This window comes from Medicago sativa, chromosome 4, assembly GCF_051527215.1.
Source record: "Medicago sativa cultivar Bolivia chromosome 4, Bolivia_mono, whole genome shotgun sequence".
NCBI classification, from domain to species: domain Eukaryota; kingdom Viridiplantae; phylum Streptophyta; class Magnoliopsida; order Fabales; family Fabaceae; genus Medicago; species Medicago sativa.
Window position 1 is genome coordinate 92128601 of NC_140752.1, and position 14900 is coordinate 92143500.

Here is a 14900-nt window from a genome sequence, read left to right on the forward strand (position 1 = left end):
GTAATTATTTGAATAGCAAAGTTGATATGCTTCAGGTTATCATAAATTCATCCACTAATAGAAGAAATGATCGCAATACTGAAATTTCCTTCTTCATTAAAAAGGCAACAACAACAACAAAGCTTTATGCCACAACCACAAGATGGGGTTGTCTACATGGATCAAACAACACCATAAATCATGTCTATAATCGAACCATCGGCCTCTAAATCTATCTTAATAGATTCACCTATGATTTTTCTTGGACTTCCTGCCTCTAGCAATTAGGCTGCCCTCTATCTGATTTACTCTTACTACAGAATCTACGTGTCTCCCCTCCACATATGCCCACACTCAATCAAGAGAGACATATTTGTATTAAATGAAATTCCACTTCCATGACCAATTTATCATCTCTCTACCAAATACGGTTTACCAGACAAACAAACAACTTAAAAACTTGTTACTCTCCGTTGAAATTAAGGTCAACTTGGTCAGAATAGGAAAGTAATTCCAGACTCTGCAAGATAGATTTCCTCACTATATTCAAGATGTATTAATCCTCTTTCATAGAAGGAAAAAAATTGAAAACAAAAACATACTATTGCCAGCCACTAATTAAAGATCACAACCGTGTGAGGTTGAGTGCATGATCGAAACTGATTAAGTTGTGGTTTGCCAACTTTTGATGTAACAAAATGTTGAAGGTCACAACGAAAAAGATAAAGTCGGGGGCATGGATGATTCTCCAATTTTATTAGGGTTTAATGAAAAAATTAGGGATTTTGATTAATAAAAATTAATGCAAGGTCAATTAAAATAAGCCATCTGTCACTGCCACATGTGCAGCCATTAGCTGAGTTTAACAGCGAGGACTTAATTTGCTAACATAAAACATTTGGAAAGTGTACATTAGCAGGAATAGGAGCAAAAACAGGGGATGTATTTATAGGGTTCAAAAACTAATTTAACCCTAAATATTTCCTTCAAGTTTGAGAGCTATTTTTCATAGCAAATCACAATTGAATTATTCCTCCATTTATCTACCTTACTTGGATCATAAAGTTGGTGTATCCTGATAGGGTACTGGGACCTCCTATTAGGAAAATGTACATTAGGAGGAATAGGAGCAAAAACAGGGGATAATGACCCTGTGTAACTAACTACAATTAACTGACGGAAGTTAGTGAGTTACAATAATTAGGTGGTTGTTTTGTTAGGTTTTCTATATAAGGGAGTCATAAGGTTAGTGGAAGGTATAAATTAAGATCATTCCTATGGAGATTACAGGTCTCTCGAATACCTGACATTATGTTACATGCAGTTACAATAAAGATTCATTATTTTGATTCATACTTTTAGAACCTATCATATCCCTTTATCTCTCTGTCACTTCGTATAGAGAAATTAAAACATGAGACTTATAGTATTGAATGTTTTCTAATATTTACATCTGAGTTATAATATGTTTGCCTTAAGCTAAACTTGCATTTCATATACTCTATTTTACTTCAACTTTAGAGGAAACCATGAGTTTCCAAGGCTTATTGTCGTATTTACTTCTGAGTCATGTTTGCATTTATCTCTTCTCTTGATTGTCCAATTATGAATATATCATCCACTCACAGAAAAAGCATTGTGGCACCATTTCTTGGATATGTTCGATAAGCACGTCTAAAAAAGTAAAAATATGGGATCATAGTTGACCCTTGGTGGAGACAGTGATTGAAAAATCCTCTGTATCACAATGCAAATACTTTTTTACTAACAAATGTTTCTATTTTATATTTTTTCCTAAAATAAATTAATATAGCTATCCAAAAAATAGGGACTCCACTTTGGTGCCATAGCTTGTGTGCCATTGTTAGAATAATTAATCAAGTACTTAGTGGAGATATTGAAAAGATTGTGACTATTTAGTTTTAACTCCACTAGTCATTGTATTGATTGTGTTGATTAATCTTCCTTATTAATTAGGGGTTAACTAGGAGACTCCTACTACCTATATAAATGTACATTCTCATCACATAATATGATATAATAAACATATTTTCAGTTCTAATATGGTATCTAGAGCTTCTTGATCCAGAGCCATGTCTTCTGCTACGCCTTCTCCTACTCCCTCTGATGCGCAACGCGTAACTGCTGCAGCATCCAAAACCTTCAAACAAGTAGTTTCTGTTAAGCTTGATGATACAAACTACCTTCAATGGAAGCAACAAGTCGAAGGTGTTCTTCGCGGAACGAAGATGGTGAAATTTGTGATTTCACCTGAGATTCCACCGGTTTATCTCACAGATGCAGCACGCGAAGCAGGAACGGAGAATCCTGCTTACACTGAATGGGAAGAACAAGATTCATTGCTCTGCACCTGGATTCTTTCAACGATTTCGCCTTCGCTGCTTTCGCGATTCGTTCTCCTTCGCCACTCGTGGCAGGTTTGGGATGAGATTCATAGTTACTGCTTCACGCAGATGAAGAAGCGTTCGCGTCAACTTCGATCTGAGCTTAGATCCATTACGAAAGGTTCACGCACTATCGCTGAATTCATTGCTTGAATTCGCGCAATTTCAGAGTCTCTTGCTTCAATTGGAGATCCAGTCTCTCACAGGGACCTAATTGAAGTTGTTCTTGAAGCACTTCCTGAAGAGTTTGACCCTATTGTTGCTAGTGTGAATGCGAAATCTGAGGTTGTTTCTTTAGATGAACTTGAATCTCAGCTTCTCACACAAGAATCCAGAAATGAGAAGTTCAAGAAAGCTGCCATCACTGAACCTGTTTCAGTTAATCTCACTGAAACTGCAAATTCAGAATCCCAATCTCATGGTCCCAATTCTCAAAACCACAATTATACTGATGGCACTGGAAACAATCAGTTTCCTAACTCTAACCCTACTTTTGGGGGAAGAAATGGCCAGTTCAGAGGACGTGGTGGCCGTTTTGGTGGTAGATTTAGAGGACGAGGTGGCCGTTTTGGTGGAAGATCCAATGTTCAGTGCCAAATATGTTCAAAAACTGGCCATGATGCAAGCTATTGTCACTACCGTTTCTCTGCCCCACAGTATGATTACTACAGTCCCTATGGCTCACCAGGAGGCTATGGTGCACCTCCAAATGTATGGATGCAGAACATGTCACGTCCTCAGCATTCTGGACAGTTTCTTAGGCCTCCTACACAGTCTCAGGCTGGGAATCAGAGAGGTCAAGCTCCCCAGGCCTTCTTAACTGGCTCAGATCCACACAATTCATTCAATAATGTCTGGTACCCTGACTCAGGTGCTACTCATCATGTCACCCCTGATGCATCCAACCTCATGGATTCCATGTCTCTTTCAGGTTCTGATCAGGTCCATATTGGAAATGGACAAGGTTTGGCTATTACCTCTGTTGGTTCCTTACAATTTACTTCTCCTTTACATCCTCAAACTACTTTAAAACTGAATAATCTCCTTCTTGTTCCCTCTATAACCAAAAATCTTGTTAGCGTGAGTCAGTTTGCTAAAGATAACAATGTTTAATTTGAGTTTCATCCTAATCACTGTTTTGTCAAATCTCAGGATTCTTCTAAGGTGCTTTTAAGAGGTATTCTAGGACAAGATGGTCTCTATCAGTTTGAGCACACCAACTCATTCAAGACCACTGCTCCTGTCTCTCAAAATTCTAGTGTCAACACTGTTTGCAATAAAGTTCCAGTTTGCAATAAAGTTTTAGCTCAAACTGATAACTCTGCCTCTTTTCATTTAGGTCCCTCAGCTGGTTTCAATTTCAATAATTTTCAATGTAATAATGTTGAACATTTACCTAGTAGTTCAACATCTAGTTCTACTCAGTCTTTTCCTTCCATGTATGGTATCTGGCATAGCAGACTTGGACATCCTCATCATGAGGTGCTCCAAAGTATTATCAAACTTTGTAACATACAATTACCAAATAAAAGCTTGTCAGATTTTTGTACTGCTTGTTGTCTTGGTAAGGTTCATAGACTGCCATCATTTGCATCTCAAATGACATATACTAAACCTCTTGAACTAATTTTCTGTGATCTTTGGGGACCTGCACCAGTTGAATCCTCTTGTGGATATACCTATTTTCTTACTTGTGTGGATGCTTATTCTAGATACACATGGATATATCCTTTGAAACTCAAATCTCACACACTTTCTACATTTCAGAATTTTAAAACCATGATTGAATTGCAGTTAAATCACAAAATTATTTCGGTCCAAACTGATGGAGGTGGTGAGTTTTTACCTTTCACAAAATATCTCAATAGCCTTGGCATCACTCACAGATTCACTTGTCCACACACTCACCATCAAAATGGCTCAGTTGAAAGGAAACATAGACATATTGTTGAAACTGGTCTCACTCTTTTATCTCATGCACAAATGCCATTAAAGTTTTGGGACCATGCCTTTTTAACTGCAACTTACCTTATCAACAGGTTACCTACACCAGTTTTAGCAAATAAATCACCCTTTTTCTTACTTCACCTTCAATTTCCAGACTATAAATTCCTTAAAAGCTTTGGTTGTGCATGTTTTCCCTTTTTGAGACCCTATAACTCTCATAAGTTTGATTTTCATTCAAAGGAGTGTGTTTTCTTGGGATATTCCAACAGTCACAAAGGATATAAATGTTTAGATGCTTCAGGTAGAATTTTTATATCCAAAGATGTTGTGTTCAATGAGGTAAAATTCCCTTATCTTGACTTGTTTCCATCTCAGAAAGTGTGTTCTGTGATGGTCCCACTTTATCCACTTTTCTTCCCACTCCTGTGTCAACAACCTTTACTGTTAACTCACCTACTCCTCAAACTTCTCATTATGAGTCTGTTCCTACTACTCCCATATCAAACAACCCCCAGACTCCATCTATTAGTTCTCACCACTCTGAGTCCTCACACAGAAATAATGTTGTCCTAAATCCCACACCCATCACCATTCTATCTCCCTCTCCATCTCAAAATTCCTCACCTGAATCATCTGCTAGCTCTCAGTCTACAAATTCTGAGTCTCCTCCTCCTGTTCCTCACAAAATTCATCCTCAAAACTGTCACTCAATGAGAACCAGAGGTAAACATGGAATTGTGCAACCTAGAATTAACCCTACACTCCTTTTGACTCATGTTGAGCCCACTACTTACAAAACTGCTCTTCAGGATCCTAAGTGGCATTTAGCAATGCAAGAAGAATATAATGCTTTACTTCATAATCAGACATGGTCTCTAGTACCTCTTCCTGCAAACAGACTGGCCATTGGATGTAAATGGGTATTCAGGGTAAAAGAAAATCCAGAAGGCACTGTAAACAAGTACAAGGCACGTTTAGTGGCTAAGGGTTTTCATCAACAAGCAGGTTTTGACTACAATGAGACATTTTCCCCTGTAGTCAAACCTGTTACAGTGAGGACAGTTCTGACACTTGCAGTTACTTATAACTGGACTCTTCAGCAGTTGGATGTGAACAATGCCTTCCTAAATGGGATGCTAACTGAAGAAGTTTACATGGTGCAGCCTCCTGGCTTTGAATCTTCTGACAAGAGCCTTGTATGCAAACTACACAAGGCTCTCTATGGGTTAAAACAGGCTCCAAGAGCATGGTTTGAGAGATTGAAATCATCTTTACTTAGCTTTGGGTTCAAGTCAAGCAGGTGTGATCCTTCTTTGTTTACTCTGCACACTCAAACTCACTGCATTTTTATATTGGTTTATGTTGATGATATTATCATCACTGGAAACTCAAAACTGGCTATTAAGAATCTAGTTCATCAGCTCAATTCTGAGTTCTCGCTTAAAGATTTGGGCATACTAGATTATTTTCTTGGCATAGAGGTGCATCATTCACCATCTGACTCTTTGCTTCTCTCTCAAACCAAATATATCAAGGACCTTCTTCAAAAAGCTAACATGATTAATGCTAATAGCATGCCCTCACCGATGGCATCTAGCACAAAACTGTCTAAATTTGGTTCAAGTACAGTCTCAGATCCTACATTTTTCAGGTCAGTTGTTGGTGCGTTGCAGTATGCAACCATAACAAGACCTGAAATATCCTACTCTGTAAACAAAGTTTGCCCGTTCTTATCAAATCCCCTTGAAGATCACTGGAAGGCAGTCAAGAGGATACTTAGATATCTGCAGGGTACTTTACACCATGGGTTAATGCTTACACCTGCCAGCTCTACTGAACCTATAGCAATCAATGGCTTTTGTGATGCTGATTGGGCTTCAGATCCTGATGACAGAAGAAGCACATCTGGAGCCTGCATATTTTTGGGCCCCAATCTAGTTTCCTGGTGGGCAAGGAAACAGACCCTTGTAGCTAGATCTAGTGCAGAGGCTGAATATAGAAGCCTTGCACAAGCTTCTGCGGAGATTATTTGGATCCAGTCTCTTCTCAAGGAATTGCAAATTAAGAGTAAAATTCCTCATATCTATTGTGACAATCTCAGTGCAGTTTCTCTTGCTCACAACCCAGTCCTGCACTCGAGAACCAAGCACATGGAATTGGATATTTTTCTTTGTGAGAGAAAAGGTTATAAGGAAGGAACTGAATGTCTCGCATGTGCCTGCTCAAGACCAGTGGGCAGATGTCTTGACTAAGCCTCTGTCCACTGCCAGATTCCTTTATCTTAGAGACAAACTGAGGGTTTGTGACACCCTCAGTTTGAAGGGGGACTGTTAGAATAATTAATCAAGTACTTAGTGGAGATATTGAAAAGATTGTGACTATTTAGTTTTAACTCCACTAGTCATTGTATTGATTGTGTTGATTAATCTTCCTTATTAATTAGGGGTTAACTAGGAGACTCCTACTACCTATATAAATGTACATTCTCATCACATAATATGATATAATAAACATATTTTCAGTTCTAATAGCCATAGCTTGCATCTCCACCACACACACACACATCACACACACATCCACACACATCAATGGCCAGGATTTCCCCAATGGCACACAAGCTATGTCATGGAAGTATTTTCCAAAAAATAGTCATAAGCTAAAGGATTAAATACCAATTGATGTCACATATATCTTTGGAGGGCCAATAGGAACAGCTACCCTATATAATTATGACACATTGACACCTTGCGAGTAGCAGCTTGGTTTAGAAATGATAAAGAATGAAAAATAAAAGTATGAGACCCAATGAACATATAAATTTACCTTGAAGCAGCAGAAGTTTCGCTATCACTACTGCTTTTATTAAGCATAAGATAAACTGCAGCAAAAAGCAATCTCAAAATCCCTTCTTCCGCTAGATTCACATCCACAAGCATTTCCAAAGATCTGCCCATCAATAAAACTGGAAAGTGAATTTCATTAGACAATATTTGCCATTTAAAAAAACCTAAATACTATATGAACACAAGAATGTAACCAATCTCTTTTACAACGTAATTTCCATTGAACCAGTACCACTGTAATATAACAACAACAACCAAGCCTTATCCTACTATAATGCTCTATCATATAACATATTTCTATCCAACTCATTAATCTCTAGATCTTTCTTAAAAGTAGGGAGTGATAGATATTTATAAAGAATAGGAGGAAGAAGTACAAAACGGTTTATTAAAAAGGAGTTGGGGCCTTCGGACGGGGAGGGTTGCAGAGCCTCGAAGTTTTGCACTGTTCTATACTTGTAATTAGGATTTATCCCTATTTCTTTGTAATAACATAGTAACATACCAGATTTCTATCAGATTGCGATTTTTATTTTATTTTTTGAAAGAAAATATTACTGATTATATAGGTTTGTCCATGTACAATTGGGCCTGGATCTCCCTAGGAACTTCTTCCAACCAGTACCGCTCCTGTTCTAAATGGGCTAATTGGGCCAGTAGATAAGCGGCCCTCTTCCTATCCCTCCTAGTATAGACAAATACAACATTATCAAAACTTCCGAGGTTTCTTTTGATCTATCTGATACTTCTTCCCCAAATCGTACAAGAACTAGGGTTTCCGTTCATCCCATTGAATCAGATTGCTACTTTAGAACGCAAGAAATATAAATCAATACTACAATGACTAAACTTTGGCTTACCTTTCTATTTCATCAAATTTCAAGTAGTCCAATGCTATTTGTAACTGACGAATACAAGAAATTTTGATGTCCCATCCTGACAGAGAAAGAAAAGACATAAGCATCAAGAGGAAATTTATTTTATGAAACTCTTAAGTGTGTCAATTCCATGACAAAACACAAACTCATCAAATTTCGAATGAATAAATAAATAGACATCACCATCAAAAGTTGTGTTCTTATTTGTAATTCTTTTCATCTATTTGCATTTAATAAGAATTTTATTGGTTTCTACCAAATGGAAAATTACAAAAAAGTTATAATAGTAAACTTGAAATAGAGGTGGATTTAGTAACAAAAGACAAGAGACGTTAAATGGCTAAAAGCACCGATTCAAGACAGGTAGATTAGTATTGGTCCAGCTGATGGTGCTAAAAAAGATTATGTTAGTAATCGCATCCTATTTCACCTTGCCCACTATCTCTAAAACTTCCTAAGACACCAAAATATTGAGGTTGAGATATTGGTGGAAAAAATTTATTGCAACAAAAATAGAGTAGCAATACACAGCGTACCATACAGTAAAATACAGAACAAGAAAAAGGAAAAACAAGAAAAAGTTATTTGATGAAATTATAGAAGAACAATTTTATTTCAGGGGAATTATTTTTGTATAATATGAATTTTATAAAAATGAAGGAATTGGTACACTGCAATGAAAAGGAAAGTAAGACTCAATAGAAAAATAAACTTTAAATGATAGGAAAGGAGAAAGGGAAGGGAGTTAAGATGATGATATCCTCTTTCCAGAAGGTTGCAAAAACAATAATTTTGATGTCCTCCTGATGAATCAAGCTCAAAATCCTCCGAAGTACTCAAATAAAAAAGCATTATTTGCATTTTGGGTTCCCGTGATATTGAATGATTTAATTTTTTTTATTTAATAATAAACTGTCTTTTCAGTAATTGCGAAAAAGATTAACTTAATGGTGCAATAATTGCTTTTTCCTAAATTTGATTTATATACCTGTATTTCTGCAATTATTCATTTTCATGAAAAAACTTCCTTTCTGCTAACATAAGAATAAGAATTGTCACAGGCCCAAATGAATGCCTTCTGGAAGAATAGCCCAAAATAGACCATGTGTAAAAACACATAAACAAACTAACTATATCCAATGATAAGGGCCTAAGGGGGGTGACTATATATATATATATATATATATATATATATATATATATATATATATATATATATATATATATATGGGTTTTGTTACAAGCCACCCTTTGGTGGTGTCTTTTAACAAGTCACACCTTAAGGTGTGATTTTCACTTTTTAGTTATAACTTTGCTAAAAGACACCTTCATAAAAGTAAGTTGGTGTCTTTTCGCAAATGCTCATAGAGTAACTTGATAAAAGACACCTTCATAAAAGGTGTCTTCTATCATAACCCTATATATATATATATATATATATATATATATATATATATATATATATATATATATATATATATATATATTATACACAGCATCATTATGCCAGGTTGGTTATAAAAAGATCATTTTTTGTAACTCACCATTTTTCGAACACAACTGATCTGCCTCTTCAATTCCTTCATACACAAGTACTCTGTCCAAAATTTCAATTTTCCAAGGCGAAAATCTTTTGGTTGGTTCTCTTGCTTCCACATTGTCTTTAAGCAGAACTGAAATCCCTCTGTCTATACTTGGTTGGCGATAACCAATGTACTCAACAGGAAGAAAACTTGATAAGATTGAAACAGAAGGAATATACACTGATAGACCATCTTCTCTCACAATATAGAAACAGCCGTGAAATGTGCAACCAACTACTTCTCCAAAAACAGATTCTTCTTTTCCATTAAAGTGGTATACGTCATATGCACTATCTAAAAGGTTGTCGTCGTGGGCATCTAACTTCACTTGCAGATTAAAATGCACAAGTTTTGAGCCGCTCTGATTCTTTACATTCTTCATTTTCGAGAGAATAGTAATTCCTATGGGAGAAAAGGAAATAGAATCATCTTCACATAGTTTAAAATTGGGAAGGAATATCTTTCTCATAACAGGTGACTTCACATCAGAATCGGTAAATTTGTGATCATTAGTTGCATTAGATACAGGAGAAAAACCACTTGAATAGGGACCAAACAAATTACGCCTTTCTTTAGATGTGTAGCCATCAATTTTCTGGAGCGCATCACCCTCCACTGCTTTGTCTGGGTAAGAAACACTTCCGCTTTTTATGTTTAAATCATTTGATTGAGAATTTCCCGAGAAATTAGAGAATGCTGCTTGACAATCTATATCAGAGCCACCAGCTCCCCAACCAACCAACATCCCCAGTCCAAATTGCTGACAATATGGAAGCAACTTCTCAGAAAAATAGCTCTTGTCGGTAACATATTCACTTAAAGATATCACGTAGATCACACCACATGCATCAACCACAGCTAAAAAGTAGGTATGTGAAGCAACAATTAACCTTTTAAATGATCTTCTAAAAGAATCACGGTGTTGATCGTACATGTTATCCTTAATGTCAGACCCTTGTTTAACGCACGTACCATCATCACTCAAAGGCAATTTTTCTGACCCATGGAAATCAAAAAGAGGACCAAGTCCACAAGCCTGTGAAACATTTAAATGTGTCACAAATTCACCGGATATTGCAGAATATAGAGTAATCAAGCCGGAAGAATCAAGACAGGCAAGAAGATTATCACAAAATTGGAAATCCATCCACTCAACTTCCTGAACTATGTTTGTTCTTTCATCAAGTTTAACCACTGAAACCCACTGAATACCTGAATTGTCTAACCTGGCAACAAGAAGTAAATTTTTACTCCGGCGTCTATGATTTGCACCACTATTATTCACAGACACATGATGCATCAATGTCAAAAAAAAACCCACCAAGCAATATGAAGCACTTGAGAATATCTTAGGGCATTCATAGAACCCGTTAATCTCAATACCAAATACTTTGGAAAAACAATCAGACTTAATATCCTCTGTACCCGAGCTCAAGCTTGAGTGATCGGAAGCATCTTCTACTAAATCAGCTGGTTCCTGCTGTTTTTCCTTACTTTGGACTGATTCTTGATTGAAGAGATATTCCAGGGATAGACTTCCATCAAATATGTTAAAAGAAACCACTTCTGTAGAGCAAGGAAAATCCTTATTCTCGGGGAACTTGGTCCTGAGACTACCGTCAGCAACAATAGTTTCAACTTTTGTGAAAAACGACTTTAGGTATCTCTTAGTCGGCGCAGAGCCTCTCAAAAATTCAACTCCACCTTCATCTCCTACTTCCATATTTTGAGCTAATGTAACAATAGGCCCCCACTCCACCCACCTACCTTGTCTATGGCTACCTTCTAATGCAGATTGAACTATTTCTTTGGCTTTAGTCAGTTTGGGAAAAGCATGGACTGTTACCCCACATGTTCCCGAGACAAATAAAAATTCTCTAAATGAAGCATCATTGTGTTGATCATAGGTGTCCCCACAACGAGCCCAGGCCAATGAGTTCACATCACTAATAAATGGGTAACTATTGGATCTTGAACATTTATTTTCAGCAACATTGGTATCAATACCAATTTCTGATCCTGAAGTGCAAGGCAAATCATTCACCAAACCTGATCCGTTAGGCCTATCATAATCATTGCTGCTTTCACCACCACTAGAATTTGACTCCCCTGCAATCATCAGAGCAAATGCAAACATCATAACGGTGGTTTTTATCTCGAACAGTCTTACAAGTGTTTACATCCGACGCATATAAGTTGAATCAAATAAGTCAACCCCTATGACTCCTATGAAGCAGACACTCCTCGGATTAGGTGTGTCCCGGACACCAACACGACACCGACACATATAATTACACTAAATTATGTCATTTTTTAAAATTATTTTCGGTGTCGGGTGTCCGTGTAAGTGTTTCATAGCTTATAAAGAAAAAAGGAAGCAGTAATCACCTTTGACGAGAGGAAACAAGAGAGCTTGATTTTGATATGAATGCAAAAGCAGAATATGTCTAGTAGGAGAAATAAAAGCTTGACGAAATTCCGAAAGGGGAATTTGGGTCTGAGATGGGTCCCATTTGTGCAACTGAAGTATAGCAGGATCATCCATTTCACTCCTGATTCAATTCAACAAAACCTTAATAATCAATCTCATTAATTAATTAATCATTTATGTAAGAAACAGTAAATGATAATTATAACTATTCAAGCTCCAAAGTCGAAACACTTTTCATCTTTAAATTGAACAGTATGAAAATCAACGCAATGACCAAATTTGAATTTGTGAATTTAATTTGATCGATTAATTAATTAATATTATTATTGAAATAAAACATGAATCAACGATTGAAATGAAATAGCATCGATCGAAGGTTAGAGAAGGAAGTGGAACCTGAAGGCTAGAATAGGAAATTGTTGGAAGATGGTTTCGGCATGGATGAACAAGAAGAAGAAGAAGAAGATTGAGTTTACGAAGGAAGAGAGGTTTTGATATTGATTCAGATTAATTGAGAATGGAGCGAACAAAATCAAACCGATCCAACTCTGTTTAACTTAACCATAAAATCAAATAAAAATATCCCGGATATACTTTTGCATTAAATTAAAAAATATAAAAATAAAAAAGATTTTTCAAATAATAAATTTGTCTAAGATAAATCAATGGTATTAATAATCGGTATATTTGAAAAGGGTCATGTTAACCAGTGCACCGGTCACTGGTTAAGGAATCCAAAAGTGCAAATTTTAAATAAAAAAGAGCACTTTTTAAACTTTTAATGCAACGACTGCACAACTTTCAAAGCAGGATACTACTCCCTCCGTTTTAAAATGGGTGTCAATTTAGTCAAAAAAATTTGTTTCAAAATGAATGTCATTTTACATTTTCAATACAACTTTAATTTTTTTCTTCCAACTTTACCCTCAATAAATACTCCAACTTTTCTCTCTACGCAATTTTCAATACAACTTTAAGTTTGTCTTATCCTTATAAAGTAAGGTTATTTTAGTAAAATTGCTATGACATTTGACTACTTTATTTTATTCCTTAATCTGTGTGCAAATGGCTAAAACGACACTCATTTTGAAACGGAGGGAGTACTATATTTGACTCCTTAACCAGTGCCCCGGGGGCACTAGTTAACATTTATCATTTGAAAAATGAGTAATAAATGTATTTAGCGATTTGTAATGAGCCTTAAATCTAGAGACAAACTTTTTTTTTTTGTAAATTGTCTTCTAATTAGGAACGGAGGAAGTATTTCTCTCTCTCTCTCTCTCTTACTTCTTATTTACATAGAGGGTCGAAAGCCTAAAAAAGAAAACAAATAACAAATGAACTAAATGCGAGGCAGCAATTGAGTTGGGTAAGTGTCGTAATAAACGATATCGACATTCAAGGAGCATCTGAAATTTGCTAAAGCACAGCACATCGATTAGCTTCACGATAAGATTGATGCACTACTACCTCTCACTCCACTCAAACAATCGACGAATCTTCACAACTAATGATCGACCAGTCGAGCTTCCATTATCGTTATTAGAAAGGACATTAAGATGTGTTTGGATTGAGAGTTTATGAGGGAAAAAGAGGAGAGTACTCGCTTTTATTTTAAATTACGAACAATGTAAAATGTTTTTTTAAAATAAATTAAGTATTTTTGAAGTATTATATGGTCATTTATCACGTTGTTGATTCAATTTTCTAAAAATCATTTTATAATGTCCGTAATTTAAAAAAGAAAAGTAAGTTTTCCCCTCTCTTCCCCTCCTAAACCCTCCATCCAAACACATCCTTAAAAATCACTAGAGAATCCATATTCAATTCAACTGTTATGAATCCTAACCTTCTCTCATACTTCAAACACTACTCAATGCTTTGTCATATAAGCACTGCACATACCAACATCCTTTGCAAAAACCACTCAACCATTCACTGTCACCTCTGCATATAACACCACCACAACCAGCTAACTGATTATCTCTACAGGAGCCACCCGTATTCAACTTAAGCCATCCCTCTAAAGGAGACATCTAACCAATCAGAACAATTTCATAAATTGACACCATAACAACTCTATTCGCCTTGCCTGCATCATGATATTCTCGAATAAGCTTCACTCAACCTCCACTCAACCACACACATGAGGACGATAAGGCTTATGAAAATGACATTTTACGTATATCTTTATTCCTCCAAGACTACAAACAATGACACACCATGATCCAAAAATCCTTCTACTCAACCTGCATTTTCCAACCCACTTCGCGACTCATGTTGAAAACTAGTCATTGTAACACCCCGTTTACACCCCGTTTTTCCAACTTAAAAATTTCATAAAAATTATCAGAGTTTATCATCATGACGGAGCATCACATACATCATTTCCAACAATTATAGTAATAGGAATACTATTTATTTAAGCAACCTGTCTTATAAAGTTCAATAATCAAATGCAGCGGAATTTAGTTTACATCATCTCATAAAATCCTTGGCATTAAAAGGCCACAACTTAACATCTCAATTAGTCTTCATAAAATACTTCAACATTATTAAAATAAAATATGTAACAAGGAAAAACAAGCATCAGACAATCCCCATCCTGTTACGTATCAGAGCATCCTAGACACGACGTGAGGAGTCTACTCACGAACACAGCTAGTCCTGGTTACCTGCAAGTTACCCATACGAAGGGCAACATTTTCAAGCAGAAGGGGTGAGATTTCACATTCATTAATTAACAAATAATAATTCATAAAAAGATAACCAACAACATATATCTAACATTAATATCATCATTTTAACATCATTTAACAAAGCTAAGTAGTCAA

At 36.1% G+C, this 14900-nt stretch overlaps 1 protein-coding gene across 6 annotated transcripts in view; it reads right to left on the minus strand.

Annotated features, from left to right (window-relative positions):
- LOC146933795 (spatacsin carboxy-terminus protein) overlaps positions 1–12616 on the minus strand; it is a 33283-nt gene extending 20667 nt beyond the window's left edge. For 3 of the 6 annotated variants that reach the window (XM_085705578.1, XM_085705580.1, XM_085705575.1), the window contains exons 1-5: positions 12463–12616; positions 12024–12187; positions 9597–11744; positions 8035–8110; positions 7155–7277 (exon numbers count right to left, since the gene is read on the minus strand). In XM_085705578.1, coding sequence (XP_085561704.1) covers positions 7155–7277; positions 8035–8110; positions 9597–11744; positions 12024–12180 — 2504 coding nt within the window. In that variant the 5' untranslated portion in view covers positions 12181–12187; positions 12463–12616. Of the gene's footprint in view, positions 1–7154; positions 7294–8034; positions 8111–9596; positions 11745–12023; positions 12208–12462 lie in introns of all 6 variants that reach the window. The other 3 variants (XM_085705579.1, XM_085705577.1, XM_085705581.1) reach the window with 2 other exon arrangements.
- Between the last annotated feature and the right edge of the window lie 2284 nt (positions 12617–14900).